This window comes from Rhinolophus sinicus, chromosome 5, assembly GCF_057876585.1.
Source record: "Rhinolophus sinicus isolate RSI-liver-muscle chromosome 5, RSI-T2T, whole genome shotgun sequence".
NCBI classification, from domain to species: Eukaryota; Metazoa; Chordata; class Mammalia; order Chiroptera; family Rhinolophidae; genus Rhinolophus; species Rhinolophus sinicus.
Genome location: NC_142505.1, coordinates 41,999,944 through 42,024,922, shown reverse-complemented (window position 1 = coordinate 42,024,922; position 24,979 = coordinate 41,999,944). Strand labels below are relative to the sequence as shown.

The 24,979-nt window shown below is 37.3% G+C and overlaps 1 protein-coding gene across 4 annotated transcripts in view; it reads right to left on the bottom strand.

Moving 5' to 3' along the window:
* VGLL4 (vestigial like family member 4) overlaps positions 1 to 24,979 on the bottom strand; it is a 144,064-nt gene that overhangs the window by 105,516 nt on the left and 13,569 nt on the right. For 3 of the 4 annotated variants that reach the window (XM_019732657.3, XM_019732658.3, XM_074312984.2), the window contains exon 2: positions 24,314 to 24,390. In XM_019732657.3, the coding sequence (XP_019588216.2) occupies positions 24,314 to 24,377 (64 nt within the window). In that variant the 5' untranslated portion in view covers positions 24,378 to 24,390. Of the gene's footprint in view, positions 1 to 23,371; positions 23,463 to 24,313; positions 24,391 to 24,979 lie in introns of those variants that run through there. The other variant, XM_074312985.2, reaches the window with a different exon arrangement.

Sequence of the window (24,979 nt, the reverse complement as noted above, 5' to 3'; positions counted from 1 at the left end):
CACAGTGCCAAACACAGAACAGGTGCTCAACACCTACTTTGTTGAATGAATGACTCAAGAGAGAAAGGGTTGGGGAAAAAAGAAAGTTGCAGCACCCAGATATATACACTAAACACATTGGGATGACTGCTCATGGGGGTGGGATGGAAAATAGGGATAAGTCAGTCAATCAGAGGAGGGCTTTGTATGGATCACTGACATAATATGCCATGACTTGAGGTTCAACCGAGGGAAAAAGACAAAAAAACTATGGGGAAAAGGTTGGGATAGACAAGAATGAGTACATTTTAGGCATAGCAACTGACTCCTGTATCTTCAGAGGCCTGATAAAACCAAGCTGAGGGCCAACTCCTGCGGTTAGGTTCTTGGTTCTCCACATCCTGACAAATATTTATCAATAAATGTAACTGAACAGGAAGTTCAATGCCAAATAATTATTAGTTTGGAAAGAAGGAACCCTGGAATCCTCTTTACCTGTATCCCCTTTTTCAAATTCACCTCAACTAACCTAAGGATGAAAACAAGGAATAATATAGTAGCTGGTTACCAAAAACATGGTACCGTTTCCTTAGCTAGTTGTCACTAGTTAACTACATACATTTGGCCACTGGATAGTTTTTTTAAACACCCGGAAGGTAAACGTATTTTCTTCAAATACTGTATGATCACCTTCCTACACCACAATAATCTATCACCAGCGCTAATCCCCGAAGATAGCACCACAGACAAGACTCTCTTATTACTCATTAACTCAGTGCATACATTACTTATTCTACTTGCCTGCAAGGCTAGTTCTCTTACCCTTAACAATGCCAACTTTCAAAAGCTACGGGCTTGAAAATAAGCTAACAAGTTTGTTCCTAAATTTTACACACACTGTATTACCACGGCATTGTGTACTTTTTAAAGTACTTTCACAAGATCATCTCACAGGAACCTCTGCTGAAGCCGGCAGAGCAGGTATTAGTCCCACTAAGAAAAATGGAATATGGAAAGGTTAAATAAATAACATTTATTGGCAGAGCAAGGACTAAAAAACAGGTCTCTGAAACATTGTAGATTTAGTCCAAATTCCATCATTAGCTCAGTGTTTTTCTACTTCAACAAGCAGCCTCACAATCGTGTACAAAAGGTGAGAGTAAAAGAAGAGTTTGGAAAGGGAAGGAATCTCAAATACACATTCCAAGCGAAACTCCAGGCATTAAACAGATAATGGTTGGAAACCTATCACAGACCAGACACTGTTCTAGATGCTGTGGCCTCAGCAGTGAACAAGACAAATTCCCAGCCCTCATAGAACTTACATTCCAATGATGGAGAGAGACGACGCACAACTATATAATATCAGGACATAACGAATGCTATAAAAAGAAATGTATGTTTCACTTATATGTGGAATCTAAGAAATGTAAGTTTCACTTACATGTGGAATCTAAGAAAAGCTAAACTCATAAAAACTGAAAGTGAAATGGTGGTTATCAGGAGCGGGGGGGGGGTACTAGAATAGGAGAAACGTTTAAGAATACAAATTTGCAACTACTAGACAAACAGATCGTGGAGATCTAGTGTACAGCATACTAAATATAGATAATAATACTGTATAATTATCAAACTTGCTAAAAGACTAGATCTAAATTATTCCCACCACACAAAAAAAATGTGCCATGAGAGAGGTGCTTACTATTGCTACAATGGCAATCATATTACAATGCATAAATGTATCAAATCAACATGTTATATACCTTAAATTTACACAATGTTATACATCAAATATATTTCAACAAAATGTAAAAAAGAAATAAAGGTTACACGACAAAAAAAAAAAAGAAATAAAGGTTACACGACATTGCAAATATACTACTTTGGTATTATACTAACCATTGAATTGTACACTTTAAATTGGCTTTATGGTATATCAATCTCAATAGCTCAATAAAGCTATTTTTTAAAATACGGGGTAAGGGAATAGTGAACAATGGACTTGAGTATTCACAATTTCATGCTACTTTAAGCCTTAACCACGTTAACATGCAGACTGATTACACATCTTCCACTTGGCTCCCAGAATGCTGGCAGTCAGACTGTGAACTCCGGGAAGCTCTGAGAAACTTCACCAGCCCAAGATGAAAGACACATGATATTGACACTGCAAGTTCCTCCCCAACAGATGGTCCTCAAACATCACCCTACAGTGGAGCTCAGGGTTCAAGTGCCCCTCCCCTTCTATCAAAAGCAGTAATTTCTGTCCTGACCTAATCATGAACAGACAACCAGATATTTGAGTAAAGCTGTTAACATGGAAGATGGAGACCAAACAAACAAAAAGCAATCCAAGGACACAAAGACTATGCAAGAAGAAAACTTTTAAAAAGATATCAGTTGCCTCAGAGAGATAGCATCTGTGAAAGAGCTCTAGAAAATTAAAAATATGATAGAAGTTTTAAAAATAATTAACAGAAGGATTGGAAAATAAAGTTGAGAAAAATCTTCCAGAAAGAACAAAAAGTCAAGAAGCAAAAAGGGAGAGAAAGGTGAAAAAAATTAAAAGTCCAGAAGTTCCAACAGTTGAAAAATGAAATTGCCAGAAGGAGAAAAGAAAGAAAATAAAGATAAGAAAAATAACCAATGACGGGTGGACGGGTGGCTCAGTTGGTTGGAGCGTGAGCTCTGGGCAACAGGGTTGCCGGTTCGATTCCCACATGGGCCAGAGAGCTGCGCCCTCTGCAACTAGAATGAAGTCAATGACCTGCCGCTCAGCTCTTGGGTGGCCAGATGGCTCAGTTGGTTGGAGCGCATCCTCTCAACCACAAGGTTGCCAGTTCGACTCCTGCTAGGGATGGTGGGCAGCGCCCTCTGCAACTAACAACGGCAACTGGACATGAAGCTGAGCTGCGTCCTCCACAACTAAGACTGAAAACACAGGACAACTTGACTTGGAAAAGTCCCGGAAGTACACACTGTTCCCCAGTAAAGTCCTGTTCCCCTTCCCCAATAAAATCTTAAAAAAAAAAAAGAAAGAAAGAAAGATTAACCAATGAAATTATTTAAGAAATTTTCCCAGGGATGAGTTTCCAAATAAAGGGAGCTTACTGAGTCTCCAATAGAATGGATCAAAAAAATCCCACAAGTCACAGCACTGCAAAATTTCAAAACCACTGGGGACAAAAAGAAAATTCAAAAAGTTTCCAAAGAGAAAAAAACTGGTCACATATTAACATATAAGAAATCAGAATAGCTTCAGATTTCCTAACACTAATATAATGCTAGAAGGCAATGGAGCCTGCCTCCAGAATTGTGAAGGAATATTTCCAAATAAGAATTCTATACCCAGATAAATTATCAATCAAATGGGGTTGTAGAATAAAGGTGTTTTCTGCAATATCTCAAAACACTTATCTTACACAAGCTTTCTCAGGACAAGCTCTTTTAAAATAGGGAGTAAATCGGAAAGAGAAACACATGAGACACAGGACACAGGAGAACGATAAAGGAATCTGCAGGAGAAAGATGAAGGAATCTGCAGGTCAAAGTGAAAAGTGGTCCCAGGATGACTCTCCTGTGTGTCCTAGACCCAGACGACAACTATCTACACAGACCAGGGAGCATGAATAATTCGAAATCCCCATGGATTCGTGCAACTGAAAAATAATTTAAAAACACCTATGGGCTAGTCATCTCAGTTAATAATCAAAGAAGTATAAAGGAATGCAGCACTGACATACAATATTTCCGCTATTGAATCAAACGTTGAAGAAAAAAAAAAGAGAGGCCAATATCCAATACAGGTGAAAATGATACAAATGTAACTATTTTGTGTTATAGTAAATTTGTACAAACATTTTAGAAAGCTATATAAAAAAAACACTGAAGAATTTATATACTTTTACCCAGTAAACTTCTTCTTGGAATTAGGAAATAATGAAAAAGAAGAAAAATGCTGTAAGGCAAGATAACAGTCACTATCTACAGTAACTGCTTATAAGCAACCCATTTAATAAAAGGGTTAATAAGTAATAAGTAAATTATGTTACATTGACTCCATAAGAACACTGTGAAATAAGTTAACATGTCTGATAATTTTATATTTAATCCATTAAATTTTTTGGAAATATAGAAAAAATATGAAATCAAATAAAAATCACTCATAATCCTACCCTAGGAGATAACAACAGCTAAAACTGATACTTGTTTTCTCCTATACGACACGTACACATTTTTGGCAGAATTAGTGTCATACCATATGTGCAGTTTTATTGTTAACTATTTAAGATGTTTTCAATATTTTACGATGCTACAATAAGCATCACTGTGCAAATCTCAGACTATTTTTCTCAGGATAAATTCCTAGAACTACTGAGTTAATAAGTATGAACAGTCTGTTCATTTATATTCCCATGAGTGAGTATGAATATGAATTGTTAGATTTTTTAAAAAAACAGACTGTAAAGTTTTAAAAGTGCTGTAATAAATAGATATGTGAACAAAAAGAACACCCAGGTAATCATTTTTTACATTTTCATTTAATGTTGTAGTCACATTGTTTTATAATTTAAATCACTAATTCCATGGGCTAAGCTTCAGTGGAAACCATTGTTTTCAGATCTCAGTTCTCAAGAATAGAATCCCTAAAGATTCACACCAAATAAAATGCCTCTGACCCATAACTAAATACTTAACTATCATGGTATTTTTCAGTCCAGAGATAACACAGTATTAATTCTGAACTTACTAATCAACTTTCAGCAGGAACACTGCTCCCGGTCACAACGTTTCTTTCTTTTTTTTTTTTTTTTTTAACTTTTATTTATTTTCAGTGTGTTTTTCCAGGACCCATCAGCTCCAAGACAAGTAGTTGTTTCAATCTAGTTGTGGAGGGCACGGCTCACAGTGGCCCATGTGGGGATCGAACTGGCAACCTTGTTAAAAGCACCCCGCTCTAACCAACTGAGCTAACTAGCTGCCCCTGTTTCTTTCCTTTTAAACTGGCTTTTGTTTAGCTGAGACCCTAAACACATCATCTTAATCAAGTTGAAAGGTACAAGGGCATCCATTATAATGTTCTCCCTACTTATTTATGCTGGCAATTTTTCATTAAACAAATTTTTAAGTATACTCATTTTTTTTTAAATATTGCAAAAGGATGTTCCCCCCCCAAAAAAAAAATAATAATAAAAAATAAATTAAAAAAAGGATGTTCCCAAGAAAAGCCATCTCATTTTTAAGTATTCCTTATTATTACTACTATGTGCTATTTTCCACAGCAATCTGATAATCAAATATCCCAAAAACACTACCAAATTCCTACCTACTAAGAGAAATAACAATATTCAGTTTAAAATTTTAAAAAAATTATTTTGCTTATGGTACTACACAAGGATACTCTGAGAGATCAAAATGTATGGGGGACAGGACAGACAGACACAGCGATAACCGGTGCTCCAAGGCACTATACTAAAACATAAGGTCCTGTAATACACCAAGATTGATTCCAGAAGGGGAGCACGGAGCATTGTGGGAAAACACCACGGGCTGTCTTGATGGACACCATTTAGCCATTTTTATCTCATCTACAGAACTTATGCCAAGCTCCTAAACAAAATTCTAAAAATTTGCGTGATTAATTCCCGATAGTCAATGTAATGCTCACCTACACTAAAGCAGCACAGAGGAAAGAATATATACAACGAGGTCAGGCAAATTTGGTTTCCCATTCCATCTCTGCCACCAAATTGCTGTGAGATGTCAAGCAAAGTCCCTATCTCTGCCAAATGGAGAGGATGCTCTCTACCTCATTACTTAGCGTGGCATCTGACATTGCATAAACATTCAGTAAGTCGGTAGAATGAATGGATGGATGGGTGGGATGACTGTGGGGATAAAACAGCCACACCACTGTACAAGTACTCAGTAAATGGTAGCATCCCTCCCCAGCTTACACCTCCCGTCTTGCCCCTTCCCAAGGTTCATCATACTGCCTTGTTCTCATATGCTGTGGTATGCTCTCCCTCAGACACAACCCATTCCCACGGAGTTGATAATTATTCTTTAGGGAATAGATTCCAAATTCATATGTCTAGAAATAATAATCTAATCTGATATTAAGTTTTGTCATCTTTTCCCTAGAATTAGCTCCCCTTCTAAAATTCTTTTTCCTCAACCAATTAACCAAAACCAAGTCCCTAGTAAGAGTTCTACATGTACTAGACACTATGAAAAATTGAAATATAGAACCTTACCCTCAAGAACTTGCACCTACTTGAAAATAATAAACTAACATGAGAAACAATAGAAAAGAGAAAGCAATTAATTCCCATAGAAAGCATTATGTCCCACAGAACCACGTGACAGAGCATGACACAGCTCTGAGGGGTAGACAATCGTGTTGACTTTCCCTTAGGCACAGTACCCACAGACCTCCGTATTTTGGAGTCATGAAAATGGTTTGTTTTCAAAATCATAAGAAAAGTGTGAACTGTTATGCTAAAGAGGATGTTCTAATAGATGATATCAATATATTCATCTTTATACCAACACAACCATAAAATATAATACAATTTTTAATACTTTTTAATGAAGAAAGGTGCAAACAAAGGTAAGAGTGGCACAGACTCATGAACGTCAAACTGTGGCCCTGGGGGACACTCAAGCTGAGGGCCGCAAATGAAGAAAGAGGCAGCAACTCAGATGTGGGAGTAGAGTATTTCAGATACAGAAAGCAGCTAGTGCAAAGGTCCTAAATTGGAGTAACAGCTAATAATATGTATGGAAAATGTAGTAATATGACAAAGGACTGGTCTGAACCACATTAAAAAGAAAAAATAAAGAAAACTTGGAACACAATTAAGAATGATAAGGGATTCAGAAATTTAACCAAGGAAGTGAAAGGCCTGTACGCTAAAACCTATTAAGACATTGACAAAAGAAACTGAAGACACAAATAAATGGAAAGATTTCTTGTGTTCATGGATTGGAAGAATTAATATAATTAAAATGTCCACACTATCCAAAGCCATTTACCGATTCAACGCAATCTTTATCAAAATTCTGACTGCATTTTTCATACAAAATTTTAAAAATCCCAAAATTCATATGGAATCACAAAAGACCTTGAATAGCCAAACCAGTATTTGAGAAAGAAGAAAGCTGGAGGCACCACACTCCCTGATTTCAAACTATATTACAAAGCCACAGAATCAAAACAGTATGGTACTGGCATTAAAAGATACAAAGACCAACGAACAGAATCAAGACCCCAGAAATAAACCTACACATAAATGGTCAACTAATATATGACAAGTGTGCCAAGAATACAAAATGGGGAAAGGATAGACTCTTTAATAAACCGTGCTGGGAGGACAGCTACATGCCAAAGAATGAAATTTAATCCTTATACCATATACAAAAATCAACTGAGTTAAAGACTTAAACTAAGATCTGAAACCATGAAACTCCTAAAAGAAAACATATGGAATAAGCTCTTTGATATTGGTCTTGGCAAAGTTTTTTTGGATTCGACACCAAAAGTACAGAAAACAAAAGCAAAAATAAACAAGTAGGACTACATCAAACAAAAAAGCTTCTGCACAGCAAAAGAAAAATTAACGAGGGCTGGCCCGGTGGCTCAGGCTGTTAGAGCTCCATGCTCCTAGCTCCGAAGGCTGCCGATTCGATTCCCACATGGGCCAGTGGGCTCTCAACCACAAGGTTGCCGGTTCAACTCCTCAAGTCCCACAAGGGATGGTGGGCAGTGCCCCCTGCAACTAGCAACAGCAACTGGACCTGGAGCTGAGCTGCGCCCTCCACAACTAAGACTGAAAGAACAACTTGAAGCTGAACGGCACCCTCCACAACTAAGATTGAAAGGACAACAACTTGACTTGGAAAAAAGGCCTGGAAGTACACACTGTTCCCCAATAAAGTCCTGTTCCCCTTCCCCAATAAAATCTTAAAAAAAAAAAAAATTTTAACGAAATGAAAGGGCTACCCATGAAATAGGAAAAAAAATTGCAAACCATATATCCGATAAGGGGTTAATATACAAAATATATAAGGAATTCATATAATTCAATAGCAAAAAAACAAATAACCCAATTAAAAAACGGGCAAAGGACCTTAATAGACGTTTTTCCAAAGACATACAAATGGCCAACAAGTATATGAAACAATGCTCAATATCACTAACCATCAGGGGAAAGCAAATCAAAACCACAATGGGATGTCACTTCAGAATTTGTTGGGATGGTTATTATCAAAAAGACAAGCTATCAACTGTCGCTGGGAAGGTAAATTGGTGCAGAAACCATAGAAAACAGTATGGAGTTTCCTCAAAAAATTAAAAACAGAGTTGCCATACGACCCAGCAATCCCACTTCTGAGTATATATACAAAGGAAATGAAAAAATAGTATCTCAAAGAGATATTTGCAATCCCACGTTCATCGCAGCATTATCCACAATAATCGAGATGAGGAAACAACCTAAGTCTTCATAAACAAATGAATGAGTAAAGAAAATGTGATGTGTAAATGCATACAATGAAATATTATTCACCACAAAAAAGAAATCCTGGTATTTGTGATAACATGGATGAATCTGGAAGGCATGCTACGTGAAATATGTCAGACAAAGACGAATACTGTACGATTTTACCTATATGTGGAATCTAAAAAAGGCAAACATAAGAAACAAAGTAGAAACATGGTTGCCAGGAACTGGGAGAAATGGGGAGATGTTGGTCAAAGGGCACAAACACAGGTGAATAAGTTCTGGAGATCTAATGTACAGAATGGTGATTATAGTTGATAATATGGTATGGTATACATGAAATTTGCTAACTGAATAGATCTTAAGTGTTCTCTCGACCAAAAAAAAAAATTATGTGAGGTGATGGATGTGTTAACTTAACGTGATTGTGGGTATCATTTCACAATGTACACGTGTATCAAACCACCACACTGTATACCTCAAGTGTATACAATTTTTATTTGTCAATTATACCTGAATAAAGCTGGGAGGAGAAAAAAAGAAAGCATCATATAATAAATAGGTAAAGAAAAGGAGGCATTTCAATAGGATCTGAGAATATTTAGGGGAAATAAAACTTTCTTCAAATATCCCAAGGGTGGAAATTGGGACGATTCCAAGGACTTGAAGAGACATTCTGAGCAGCGGGGAGTAGAAGTGTATCCAAGGAATGAAAGTTACATTGATGAACATTCCACTCAATAGTAAACCTGTTCTAACTCCTCAAAGTATCTAACTGACAATGTGATGAAGTCAACGCTCCATCTCTTACATTCAAGAAGAAGATAGTCAAATATCAAGACTACAGAAGGCACCTCTGCATTAGAGGGAAGATTGAACAAGAGGATAATCAAGACCCTATCCATCCTGTAACCCTAAATTGGCATCTGTTTGCACCCAAGGCCTCAAAGGGAAGTAGAGATGTTCTGCAAGTTGGATTCCCTAGAAAGAGGACTGAGAGGGAGATAGTGTGCAGGAAGTTTGTAGGACAGTGCTCTCAGGATCGCCCTGTGGGAGAAGGGAAGGAGACAGGAGCTCACAGACAAATTAGGCTATGACGCAGCAGCCATAACAGGGCCTCAGCCTACCCCACAGTGAGCTCTGAGGAGGGATGACCCTTCAGAGGGAAAGAGCGTTAGCTGGACCTTTGTACTCCTTCATCTACCAGACATGGCAAGCAGGCTGCACCCAGGAAGCGGGGTGAGCCTGGAAGGCCAGACTCCCTTCAGCTGAAGGCTAACAGTTGAGAACCACGGGCTTGCACGTGACAAGCAACAAGCAGCAAGCAGGAGCTGGGTGGTGCAGCATCCATTATAAAACCTTACATCAAATTTTTACGTGTCAACTCTTCCAGTAGGATAACACCCATCAAATGCCAAAACCAGCCTTTGGCACTTCCCAACACTGTGGTAAAACAGCTCACCGACCTCACTAGAAAACAGCACAGCGCATAAATATTATGACATTTACGAACAAAGTTTAGGGGATTGAGAATCCTCACTCATGACACTATGGTTGTGTACATTTTAAAGTTCAACAATAGCCAAGGTTAACCAATAATATCAAAATTCGATGGAAATCCAAGTATTTTTTAAACCCTTCCCTCCCCTCCACAATATAAACAATTTACTCACCCATAGAACACACATGTTAAACTGTACACACATTCAACCTCAACTGATTATCTTCTAGTTGATAAGCTTTAACCAAGCTACTCCCTCATGCCATTAACATTAGGACATTAACTTATTTATAAAATTATCTGTGTCACACATATGACATGTAAAAATCAAATCATTAGACTTCCATAAATCTCAACTGAAATTCAAGTTCAATACTATGAAAAATAATCAAATCCATAGAAGAAAAAGTCTGACACATTCTCTAAATATGTTCTTACGCACACACTGCAAGGACAGGTATCAATTCCTTTACATTTTCACTCTGTACTCTTGAAAAATCGGTAAACAACATCTACTCTTCTACAATCCGAACAGCTAGATTTGTAACCAGTCTCAAAAATAATTTACTGCCTTTACTTAAAATCCTCCTGATGGAACATACTCAGTTATAATACAAATATTCATAAGGCTTTTCTTTTGCTTATAAGGTTTATATTTACAGAGAAAAAAGTAAGGTGTTGTGGACATAGACAAGCAGGGCCTGCCCTCAAACTGCATTACCTACCTCTTCAGGGACCAGAATGCTCTGTTTTTAGAAAAAAAAAAAATAATAGCTTAAAATTTAATACAGAAAGACTAAGAAAAGATGGTGTACTCACGCAAAGCTAAAGGAGCCCTCTGCAATTTATCTTTGAAATTCTTCTAAAGCTCAGACAGAAGGACATAAAGGGGAAAAGTGAACCTAAAGTGCCATAGTCAAAACAAAATTGCTAAGGTCAGAAACATTTAGAGAAGCCACATTAAGACCAATGCACAATAAAATAACTGGGTGCTGCTTTGAGCCACTATGTTTGTGGTCATTGTTACAGCAGCAATTGAAAACTAATACAATTGCTTATTAGTCTATCTCTTGCAAGATATTAAGTATGAGTTGTGTTTTAGACATTTTAATGTGTTCTGTTCAAAGCTTAACATGGTTCTCTGTAGAAATCTGGCCCTCCATAATGCTTTTTGAATAGATGAAGTCTTGTAAAAATCCCCTCACTGCTTCCACTGGAGGTTAGAATTATACTAGAACTGGTCTAGATCAAATTTCTTTAGTTGGGCTCTTTGTCACAAAGCCCAGGAGCTATAGACCCTCACGATTTTTGGGTGTTTTTTATTTTTTTATTTTACTGTTCATTCATCTTAATTTGGCTTCTCTAAATGTTCCTGAAATACAAGAACCTCTATAAAGGTAGTTTCTTTCAAAGGATGACTGGTTTTTCTGGTAGCCGGTTAGCTCAGTTGGTTAGAGCGAGGTGCTCTTAACACCAAGGTTGCCGGTTCAATTCCCTCATGGGCCACTGTGAGCTGTGCCCTCAACTAGATTGAAACAACCACTTGACTTGGAGCTGAGTCCTGGGAAACCACACTTAAATAAGTAAAAGTTTAAATAAAGAAAGAATGATTGGTTTTCTAATAACAACAAATATATTCAAGTATCCTTAATCAAAGTATTCAACGCCTACTAGCTTAATATTTTTTATAGTGTCAGATCTCGTAAGTTAAATACATACTTTTAATCTCTTAATTGCCACAAAATCAGTGTGTTTTTTTGTGTTGTGTGCTTTTGTTTGGTTTGTTTTTTGGAGGGGCGAGGGGGGCAGGGGTTTCACCTCATTCCCCTACTCAAAATCCATTAGTGGCTCTTCGTTACCTACTGACTCAACCAGAGCTCCCTCATACCAGCACTCACAGCTCTGCCTATACTAGCCTCCTACTACTCCCCACGTTTATGTCCATTTTCCTCCCACCAACAGGACAATCATTCCCCAGAAACACCACGCACCGTCTATCTCGACGTCTGTGCTGATGCTGCGTCCACTGCTGGGAATATGGCATCACTCTCCATTCCTACTCCTCACTGCTCTCCAATTCTACCTTCTCCATGAACCTCTCCTTGTTCTCTCAGACGGTCTCTTTCTCCTTAAAAGTGTCCTAATCCTTTGGAAATGTCTCAGGGTGATCAACACTCTCCTGTGTGTCATGGCTGTTTATATAACTGTCTCCTTACACTTGAAGACTGTGAGCTTGTAGAACCTAACACATTGTTCAAAATGGGTGGACGGTACGCATTGGTTGATCTGAACTGCATTTGGCAGTATTTGAGGTCTCCTTGGGCGACAGGATGTTGGGTTGTAAACATTATAGGTCCGTCAGTCGATTCTGAAGGCCTATATAGAATATAAAGTCTTTAATCTGAAATTTATTTTGGAGTGCAGTATGAGGTGAGAAACTTTCCTAACTTAACTTTGTTCCAAATGATTAGCCAACTATCGTAGCTTTTTTTAAACAATTCGTTATTCCGCCATGGATTTAAATTCTTGCCTTTATATTAAATTCGTGTGTGTGTGTGTGTGTGTGTGTGTATTTATTTCTGAACTTTATTTTGTCTCAATTACTCCAGCTTGGGGTTTTTTCAAATTGCAAGTTTCCACTCGTTAGTGGTTTCTAAAATCAGTTTAATGGGTCATATCCACCATTGCTGGCATTGTCTTTTAATGAAGTAGAATAAAAGAGAAAATAGCAGAGTAGTTCTGATAAAGTATTATCTCATGAAATTTGTTTCGGATGTATGCTTATATAAACTTGGTTAAATTGTAAAATGCTTTTGTTACTATGAATTGTGGTTTTGAAACATGTTTAAGAAATACTGCTATAGGTCATCCCTATACCAATATTACCCCATTTTAATTATAGTAATAAAATTTACAGTGCTTTAATGTCTGATATAGTAAGACCCTCCCTTCCCTACCCTTTATTTTTCAACAACTTTGAACTTCAGAATCAGCTTATCAACTAAAAATTACTCTTGATATTCTGATTAGGATTACATTGAATCTCTACATATTAATTTAAATGTAACTAACATTTTTATTTTACTGAATCTTCCTACTTGGAAATATGGTTTGTATTTCCTTTTATTCAGATCTTTATGTCCTTAAATAATTGTATAACTTATTCATATACCTCTTACATGTTTGTTAGGTATTTAACATTTTTGTATCTATGGTTGATAAGTGAATGAGATTTTTTTTTAGAGATAACCTCTCACTGGTCACTGCAAGTGAAAAAGACAATGATGTTTCTTAACGCTCTTCTTATCAGCCACCTCATTTAAGTCTCTGATTAGTGCTAGTAGTTCTTTCCCCCATTTATTGTTATGATTTTCGGATAGACTGTTATAAACATCTGAAAAATTAGTTTTACCTATCTCTTCAGTTTTTATATCTTTTTTAAAATTCACTAGCTAGAACCTCAGGTTCAATGCTATTCGAGTTGTCTTGCTCCTGACTTAAACTATTTCACCATTAAATACATTCATAAGTTTCTAGCAGATAATTTTTATCAATTTTAGAAAGTTTCTTTTAATTCCGATCATGCTAAGAGTTTTTCTCATGAATAGATACTGAATTTCATAAAATACTTTTGAGCTTCATCCATTAATATTGTATGGATTCTTCTTTTAATCTATTAAAATAACATAAAGAATTTATTATAAGAGTTCCAATTATTGAACCATCTTTGCATTCTTGTGATGCAAAAAGCTTACTTAAACATGTGATATGTTACTCCTTTAATACACTGCCAGACTGAGGTTTTAAATATTTTAACTTAGGGTTTTCATATCTATGTTATAAGTGAAACTGATTTACAACATATACCTATAATTTGTGCTTTCCTTGTCCAATTTTGGTATCTTGGTTACATTACCTTTACAGAAGGAAATAGAAAGTGCTACATGCTAGGATAGTCTTATAAGGAAATTTGTTTCTTGAAAATTTGGTAAAACTCACCTATAAATGCATTTGGGATGCTTATCTTTGACTATCTTTTCAATTTTTCCTATAATTAGCGATCAATTCAGATTTTCTACCTCTTCATGGTTAAATAAAATCATCCATTTCATCTATTTTTTAAATTTTCTACTATATGTGTATATATTTGTATATTACTCTCATCTATACTCATAGTAATGTCCCTTTCCTCATTTCTAATGTCCTGCAAATTGCATATTTTATTTTTTTTCCTTAATTCACCAATTTATTGGTCGGTTTTTTTAAAATAGTTTTTAGTTTTACTGTTTAGGTTTATTGGTTATTAATTTTCATTTACAGTAATCCCCCCTTATATGTGGTTTTGCTTTCCATGGTTTCAGTTACCAGCAGTAAATATTACATGGAAAACTCAGAAATAAACAATTCCTAAGTTTTAAATTGCACACCATTCTAAGTAGCATGATGAAATCTCACTCCATTCCACCCAGGACATAAATCATCCCTTTGTCCAGTAAATGCGCACTAGATATGCTACCTGCCCGTTAGTCACTTGGTAGCCATCTTGGTTATCAGAGCTACTGTCTCTGTATCTCAGTGCTTGTATTCCAGTAACCCTTATTTTACTTAATAATCGCCCTAAGCCATTCATATAACTTTTATTACAGTATATTGTTATAATTGTCCTATTTTATTAGTTGTTGCTGTTAATCTCATACTGTCTAATTTATAAATTAAACTTTATCACCGGTATGCATGTATAGGAAAAACAATATATATAGGGATTGGTACTATCTGTGGTTTCAAGTGCCCACTGGGGGTCTCGAAACAGATCCCCTGTTGAATTGGGGCGGCAGGGTGGGGGGGTAGATTTACTATATAAAGATAAAACAGAGATCAATTTTTTCTTTCTACTTTGGGTTTGTTTTTATTATTATTATTTTAGTTGTTCACTTGGTTCTCTTATTTCCTGCTCTTCCAATAAATGAATCTTCTTAATACTTCTTTGCCGTAATCCCACATGAACTTCTCCCTGAGATGAATATTAAGGTCCTGGGGTTGATTACCTCTTAATTTCCTGGTACTATCTACAAAGTTTTGTTACCTATCTTCCAGATCATTCATTTTGTCTTTAATCACATCCATTCGATTCTCAAGCTGACCTATTTAATCTTTTAAATTTGATAATCATATTGTAAATCGTATTATTTAAATGATCTTTTTGCATAGCAGGCTACTATTATTGAAGTATTTTATTCACTATCTCAAATCTCTTTGAAGCTATAAGCTACTATGCTTTTAGCTTCTATATTCCCCAAAGTCTGCTTACTCTGGGTCTTTTCTTTCATCTTCTTTGTTTTCCTCAACGATCCTTGGATATTCATCCATATTTAAGAATAAAAAACTGAGTCAATCAACAAGGGCAAGCAATGCATGCTCCCTCTCTAATATCAGGGGACCCTGTTTGGGGAGGGTCAAACACAGGTTCCATGTAAGAGTATACGAGGTGTCCAGCGATGGGCTTTGCTTTCGGGTATATGAGTGGGGAGCAAGCAAGAAGGCAGGTTGGGAGAAAACTATACAAACCTGCCAAATTCAGAAAGTCTTTCCTCTAGCGATGAAGGACTTTAGTAGATACTGCCAACTGGAAAGCTTACATTGCTTCCCCCAGAATCCTTTTTGCTGGGGTTACCCATGGTGATATTAAGCTCTACTTTGCTGGCCCCTCAGACCCCTAAACCATGAGGAATGCTCCCAAGACAGGATGTTCACTTTCTTGATAGTACAGTTCTTAGTTCTTAGCCAGGGGGTGACTGTTATAAATTGAATACTTCAATTTCCTGAATTTTGCTCTAGGGCCCCTTCCTGTTGATAGTTGTCACTCTTAGCTCTGCTTTTAATTGTTTTCTTTTGCACCTGTGTTTTGGGTTATGCTTTTTTATTTTTGTTTTTGTTTTCCTTCTGTCACTCTAATCCCATCTGTTTTCCATTTTCCAGGAATTCTTTCTAACTTTTGGTCTACTGAGTAGGCACCTTTTCTAGTTTTCCAGTAGTGTTTCAGATTTTTCTAATAGTCTGTATTTTTTTATTTTAAAGGACTTCTGGTAAAAGGCGAGCTAAATGCATGTGTTCGGGCTGCCATTTTACTCCAAAACTCCAGTTTGTCCTGAATTCCTAAATGAAATATATCCTTTTCAATTGTTTTATTCAAAGCACCCTAAACTAGCCTTTTTGTTAGAACATGAAAATTCACTCTTCTCAACCCTTGCTTACTGGTGAACAAAACAGATTCCTCCCTTGTCAAGTTCATTAAAAAAGTAACTACAGTCCAGATAAACAAGGTAAGTTCCATGGGAAAAAGTGATATATAAGCATTATTTTTCTGAGGGAGAAAAAGCACATATATGTCAAGTTTGACGAGAAAGGCAGTTATAGAAAAAGAAACGGTAATTTCCCCAGATTTCCAATGGAAAGATTTACTCATTTCATTTACAAGAAATCAAGAGTGTGATCCAATAAAAAGGCAGTTACAATAAATCTGAAGCCACTAAGGATTTGATTTTTTTCAAACTAAATTCAATTTCTCTAAAAATGTAAACCCCAAATGTTTGCTTGTACAAATTATATCCACATCAAATGCCAAGTCAATAAGTACTTCCTAAGTGTGTAACATAAATCTTTAATCTTTAAGAAAGAAAAAAGGTAAAGAAAAGATGTAACCTTTGTCTTTCAACAGACAATCTGAAGACTGGGAAGGAAAAATACACATATCCAAATTAATTGCCACATTAAGATAATAACCTAACCTAGGGGATAGTTTAATGATAAATATCACCTTTTTCAGCTCTTAAAGAATTGCTATAGTAATTCACAGCTACAGTGGGGGAAGGAAGAGAAGCTGATGTAGGGTCGCTTTTTTAAAAATCTGCTGTTATTTTATGTTGTATTAATAGAAGTATTAAGACTAGACCAAAAAGCACATATAGATAATACTTACAGGTCCCATTTGGCAAGGGAACTATTATTTGGCTCACATGAAATTTTTAAAATCTAGAAATTTTATGTGAAAACCCAGGTTTCAGTTTGTTTGACCAATCAGAATATCTGACAAATCCAAACCCACGTTACCACGTAAAAGCAGTCAGCTGGAGCCTGTGACACGGGACAGGCAGACCTCAGAGATATTGCAGATCCGGTTCCAGACCACCGCAACGAAGCAAGTCATAATCTTTTTGCTGGGGGGAGAGCCTTGCCTTCAATTCGTAAAAAAAGCAACATCTGTGAAGCATAATAAAGGCAAGGCATGCCTGTAAATGGTACCGACTGGCTCTGTTGGGAGGAAAAACCCAAAAGCCCTGATCTATCTGTAGCTTTTGCCCTGTTATAAATACTCCCACAACGACTGATCTCAAGCTCCCAACGTGATGTCCAAAGTTGGGAAGAGACCCAGAATCGGCTCTCAGGAGCCAACTGTGCCACAAGTAGCCAGAGCTGGGTGGTAGCTACCTCTTGAAAAGAAGTAGAGGGGTTTTCTGTTCTCTAGGGCTCCCACTGTTCCCTACAGTCTTAGACTTGGTTGCTTCACGCACTTGTCACCAGTCTACCCCCGTCTGTCCCTTCACTCCCAAAAACTCTTGGACAAGATTACAGTTGGTGGTAGTCCTAGGTACACCACACGAAATCTGATCCCATACAGATATCATTGTTTAGGTATGAACGTACCACCTTCCAGAAGGGACACTGACAGCCATGAGGGAGCAGAAGACAGCAATGTCACAGGAGGAGTTTAGAAGACATATCCAACAAAGAATGTTTGCTTGTACGGGTATATATGGACAAGATACTGATTAGGGCAGTGATTCTTGAGATGCAGAGAGAGGACAAGAAATGAGGGAGGAACACGCTGGGAGGCAAAGGGGACATCTAGGAAGATCTGAATCAAATGAAAGAAAAGGAACTGCCTTCATCCAAGGATTCCTGACTCTGATAGTTTAAACTGAACTGCAAATGACATTAGAACACCTCATAGCATTTTTTATGTGTATTAAAGGAAAGCATGGATTTCTAAAGATCAAGCAATATTCATTTAAGGGAAACATAATAAACCATTCTCAAGTGTCTAAAGAGCGAGCTACTTGGTGGAAGAATCTATTTTCAACATCCATTATGCTAATTAACAAGCCATTATTTTCACCAGTGGAGATCCATTTCTAACATTTATTATGCTAATTTGATCTGATATAAAACTACAAAAATAGCACAGACATTTGTAGTAGCTGTCTCTGGAGGGCAGCCTTCTCATTAAATGTCAGGCGCCTACCCTGGGAGGCAAACTTTGAATAAAGCAGCTGACCACACCTATAGAGTGCCTTAAATAAGCACATAATACTATCCCACCTTATGTTTTATGTTTTATTAAGCTTTTTAAAGCAAAATAGATTCCTGGGAGATGATATTTTCAATGCCACTGTTCACAAAAGGGAAATAACTGAAAACACAGAACGTATTATTTGTGACTCCAACCTTCAGAAAGGGCAGTAAATCCAGTCCTTGTTTTGAAAATCAAAAGGAGGCTTGGGAACATGGAGTTAGAGAAGCTAACACCCCAAGACCTTGTGATTTCCTACCCAGGAGGACTCTGCACTACCCAGCAACAGGTGACACACATGTATTAATTGCTGTTCTGATGATCACAGCTTTAATCTTGAATAAGGCATCAAACGTTTTCAAGCTTAATTTTTTTTGACACCTCCCACTCAGCCTACTGCAAAGATTTTTTTTTTTTTTTTTTTTTTTTAAAGGAGGGCGCAGCTCACAGTGGCCCATGAGGGGATAGAACTGGCAACCTTGGTGTTACCAGCACCATGCTCTAACCAACTGAGCTAACCGGCCGCCCCCAAAGATTCTTGTCATAACCACCAAATAAAATGTTTTGCAAACTATGAATTATCAAGTGGAATACAGTACTCCTTTGAATTTGCACACTGGTAGTAACAGTAATAATTAATTATACTGAGTCATTTTTGCTAGTGCTAAAAAAATGAATTCCTTCTCTAAGGAGCTTTTCACTCCAGCTGTTAGTTACTACCAAAAGGTGTTTATTAATTGCTGACCATATACACCAAATGGTACATGCTTGGAATCCAAAGCAGTATGGAACAGCATCTTCGCCTTGAACAGGTCTAGGGTCTAATACAGACTCACAGACTCTTAGGTCACATCTGACCCCACCCAACCAATTCCCTTCTACAATGCCTCTGGACAGTGGTCATCTCGTCTCTGCTTGAACACTTTGGCAACAAGGGATCCATTACTTTGCAAAGCAGCCTGTCATTGGAGCTCAGACCCTCTCCTTGAGTTAACCAAGGTACTTAACTGGAAACAAAAGTGCAATATAAAGAGCTGTTTTGTGGCAGTGTGAGCCTGAATCATCCACATACGTGGGAGGCAGCGTCATGGCAGTTTTTGAATATGCATTACTGACTATGCGAAATGTTTGGCTGATTATGACTACTTGATGCTTTGGAAACGCTATTTCACTGGTTGGAAAACCTTTTCCAAATGAAAACCTCTTTGCTGACTTACTAGTGGAGGTAGTACTAGTAAGTCCTCACTTATCATCAATAGGTTCTGTGACTTTCTGCAAAACATTGCATAATGAAACCAATTTTACCATAGTCTAATTGATATAACTAAAAGTTCCTAGAGCATCTCATCAACATTATAACAAATGATGCTGAATGATGGCCTGCTTGTGTGTGTATGTGTATGTGTATGTGTATGTGTGTATATATATATATATATATATATATATATATATATACACAAATATGTATGTATACACAAAGGGAGAGAGAATGACAAAGGAAATGAGACAAAATATAAACAACTGGTGAATCTGGTTAAAGGACATATGATAGCCAAAGAATTACGTCATCCCCTAACTGGAAGGATCTAGCTCCTATTTCTTAAAGATCCAGATCCAGAACTCCTCTAGGAATATTATTAGACCAGTGATTCTCATCTAGGAAAAGGGACCCAATATCAGAATCACACGAGAAGGCATTTTCAGAATGCTCACAAATATCCCTTTGGGAATCGCTGCCACAGTGGGCCACTGTCCTGATGGAAAAACATGGTATCCTTCTCGGGTGTTTAGGATTAGAGGCTAAAAACCACAAATGGAATGTAGCCATCAAATAAGGCTACAAAGTATCAGATCAGTGTCCTCTCAATCAGTGTCTACTACATAGTCTCAATGGAGCCGTGGGGCAGCCAGGGGCAGTTAGGGAACAAGAGGGAGCTAAGTAAGTTTCACCAGAAGGGACTGACCGTTTTCTTGAGCACGGACTCTAACAATGAGGAACAACACAGGCTCAGAATAGAGAGGAACTGTCTTGAATGGCGTAGTCATGTTTGCTTACAATTGGTGTGCCAAGTCCTCTAGTGCTCTTGAAAGAGAACAATATGATGACATCATGCCTGTCCAGTCACCCAATTCCAGCATGTCTGAATACCCTAGCTCATTGTATTGTCGTGCCCCAAATGTTAGTCAAACTTTCCCAGTATGTAAACGGAGGAGCCAGAAATAACTTTATCCAACAATGACGGAGCTATAAACCAAATCATGTTTTTCAAATGCAGGTCCCAATTCATTAGAGGATCCTAAAACCAATTTAAGAGTCATGATCCAACTTTTATCTAAATTAAGTAGAATGCAAAGAATAAAACAGGCAAATCAAACTACACTGTGCAAAGTCAAGGGAAGTTTTGTTTCCCGAAGCTTTTGTATCAGGTATGCCAATATACGAGTACAAAGGTCACAATATAAATGCTTTTCAACTCTGTGCCATGGTCAAAAATGTTTGAAAGCCATGGTATCAGGTGCCAAGAGGAAAGACCAGGGAGTAAAGAGGAAACGAGAGGAAAAAGGAAAAAAAATCAGGCCCAGCTGACCTGCTCAAAGGAAAGTGCTGGCTAAAATCGTCCTAACCTATGCACACAGCAACTGGTTTACTATATTGATGCAGAGGCTGATTGAAAGTCACCATGATCTTGGAGGAAAGAAATCAATCTGAGAAAACAGTATGAGTGCAACTGATCATTATGTTATGATTAACTGGATAGGACACAAAAATATTCCATACATCTGGGCATAGTTGCCATAATCACAAAAGCTTGCACTCTAGGAATGCTTTACTTGGAAGGATTATGATAATGTATGCTTCATCAATTAGTTTTCAAACGTCTTCATCAGACAAGGAGCTAGCAAATTTCTAGGAGCAGATGCAGCACCTGCAAAAGCTGCTTTCTCTTCCTGTTCCCTCTGCGTCACTCACGCCAGCCTCATCCAGCTTTTTCTGATCACATGCATACTCATTAGACCAGATCAAAAGTACTATCCCTTCCACCCAAATCCTCAAAAACAAGAAGAGGAAAAGAGTCCAGAGATGTCTGTAATCGTTACCATTAACACGCAGGCAACATTTTTAAGAGAATTTTCTTCCTGTGGTGCTCTCTTAAAATTATTTTAATGTAAGTGAGGAAGTCAGCAGCTACAACAGGATCTCATCAGAAGATACAAGAACAAAATCTCTACCAAAAATAAAACATTTTGTAAACATCACAAGAAAATGAAGTATCATGTTAAAGGTATTGTTTTAAATATTAGTATACAAATGTCCTGTCCTTTTTGTATAAATTTTGTTCAATTTTGACTACTAAAAAATAAAAGTTAGAAAAAAGGTTGGGGTCTTCCCAGCACCAGCATAAGTGATCACTGAAAGGAGAGATTCCTCAAGCACAAGGAAAATTGGCAGTCTCACATTGTATTTTCATTAGGTACCTTCCAGGATTACCCTGGATGCTGATTAAATCAATGTCTCATGAGCAGTGGAATGATTATTTTAAGTAAATTTATTCCTTCTAGGCCATCCAGATAAGAGACTATTGTGTTACTACAAAACCACCATTTCACTATTGACTTGGGCTCTACAGTGTACTATTGAGATATTTCTTTTATTTTCCACTAGTAGACATAATGAAGCCTTAAGGCTATCAGGGTATTATATACTCAAGTCCTAATAGGTACTGTTCTCTTCAAAATGCTAAAACAATAACATCTTCAAACATGCCTAAGTTTTGGGTTCTCCATGAGCAAAAGAAAAGAGAATCATTTAGGTCACCTACATGAGTTGGGAAACTGATCTCAAGTAGTAGAACATTTTTCTGTTTGGAATAAGACACCCAAATCAGATTACATACACAAGACTGTTTTAAAGTGTTGAGGAGAATGTTAAGTTTAAGAGCAATTTATAACAAAAGCAAAAATAGAATTTAATCTAGGGCAGAGACAGCTGAAGTCAGGCTGAACAAGCCCAAATAGGTCTTCAGAAATCTACTTGAAAGACTGAACTTAATGCTCAACTTTGCCTACAAATTACATGAATTTTCATACTTACATTACTCGGTAAAAGAAAATACATTGAACAGCTGGTTTTTGAGCTCTGCGCTCTTAGGAGTGGTGCACAGAGAGCCACAGTAAAAAGTTTTAAAAGTTTCTCGAAAATGTTGTCTACATGTTAATAAAGATTTTAGATATCTTTGGACTTTTTTCCTCGTCTTTAGAGGTAAAAAATGATCCCAAGAAGCTGAAACCATTACAGAGGGATTCCAGGATTACGCCAGTTTATTCCTAAACCAGTTGGAATAGCAGAGTCCAAAGAACATTCCAGAATAAAGTCTACTCTGTGATCATTGTAGCCTATTATATGTATACAGTTGTCCCTTGGTACTCACAGGGGATTGTTTCCAGGACCCCTGCGGACACCAAAATTTGGGGATGCTCAAGTCCCTTGTGTAAAATGGAATAGTATTTACATATCACATATGCACACCCTCCCATATACTTTAAATTATCTCTAGATTACTTACAATATCTAATAAAATGTAAATGCTATGTAAATAGTTATACTGCATTGTTTAGAGAATGACAAGGAAAAAAGTCTGTACATGTTCAGTAGAGACCCAACCATCATTGGCCTAACTACACATTACATGTCAGCAACAATGTAACTTTTCTTTCCAAATTATTTTCAATCCATGGTTGGTTGTATCAGGGATGCGAAACCGGCAGATACAGAGAGCCAACCGTATATCCTTACTCTGCAATGGCTGTGTTCAATACAGGAGAAAAGTAAGAATTCCTCTCTCCCTTGACGGTATCATTCTGTTTCTATGAAAACAGCTCTCCCAAACTGTAGGCTCCAAGGAGGCCCCGCATCGATGTCACCAAGCATACCCAGTCTCCCCCTCTGTACATTTTATAGCTGCAAGAGTCTATATACAGTAAGTTCATAAACTCCATGAAGGCAGGGACAGCCCTTGCCCATCTATATACGTCACTTACACGTAAGCATTCAATCGTTGCTCACTGATGTGGAAACTACACAGGCCTCCAACCTGAACAGAGTGATCCTGAAGCTGGTTCCAGGAGAGAACCTAAGAAGGCAGCAGAAAGAAAGAAACCAACTCTCTACACTCAGGGCACCTGGAACCGCCCTGAGGTCAAACCTTCTGGTTTTCATTTGTATAAACAGTATTTCCTTTTACTAATCTTAACTAAACGTGGGCATTATAAAACAGAGAAATTCAAAATATTGTCTTACAGAAAAATTTCTAAATTAATTATATTAACGTTTAACAAAGTTTGTAACTAGCTATTCATAAAAGTCATTCTTGCAAATATTGTTCAGCAAGCAATTTTAATTTTGAACAGAACATTTAAAAACAAATATACCTTAGGGTGAGCAGGAAAGTCACTTTAACACTTGGGGAATAATCTTCCAGTGTCGATGTTCATTCTCCTTCTGCCCCTCCCCCACATTAGTGACTGTTCTTCCCCCCAATATTTGCTCTCTCTGAGCTATACAAATGGAATTTTCACGACTGTTTTCCATTATGAGATGTACTGCACACTTCCAATGACAGGAATGATCGTGGATGATTTTTTTCCATCTCTAGTTCCCTGGTGGTCAATTAGTCTATCAACCAACACATATTTCTCTAAACTTCTAGACAGGTAAGAAGTATCCTCATTCCAGACCCCACGAGAGGAAGCTGGGAAGGAAAGGACTTACTGCAGTTAACTGTTCAAGTCCTAGCAATCAAAGACTTACAGGTTTGGGCGCTCACAAATAAAAATGAGGATGCCAGGCTGTTGTCTCTGAGGAAACCAACCAACACTCACAGCCGATAGCCACAAGACCACGTCGTGCATCACCTAATTTTAGTATAATGCAGGAGACTAGAGGGCATAGTAAAAAGCAATTAAAACCCATGCCTGACTTACGTTTTTCATCGTCAGCGTGCACCAAAGATGCTGCCCTTGACAAAACATCCAGTGGCGTCTCCATTCTTAGTTGGAGCCTAAAAGGAAAAAAACAAAAAGGGAGAAATAAAAGAATTTAAACAGCATTTGAAAGACACTTTTATTTTTCTTTTCTGATTATTCATTGATAATCATCTTTAATATCTTGATCTAATATATTTTACCCTTATTTATATCTTTTGAAAGACACTTTTAGAATTTTGGTTGGTAACAATCAGAATGAGTCCCCCAAGAAATGCAAAGCACTCTTCTGAAGATGAAATTCTTCCCATCCTGTGAAGAAGCTGAATGGACTGGGCTCAGGAGCAGATAGAGAAAAGGGTTAAATTCCATTCTGTCTACTAAGCTAACCCTTGCAGATTCCAGGAAGCAACTCATGTCAGAACGAAAAGACAGGATATTGTGAATATTCATGCCCATGTTATTTGTGCTTATAAATGTTTATGTGTGTGTGCGTAATAACACGCCTGTACAGACACCAGTAAAAAAACAGTTTTCGGAACAAAGGCTGCTCTATGAATATAGCATTACTACCAGTCGGAGATTTTTGTTGTGGTGGTGGTGGGTTTATTGGTTTTAACAAAAATTACTAAGACTGAACTATTCTGTTCTTTCGCCACCTTAGCT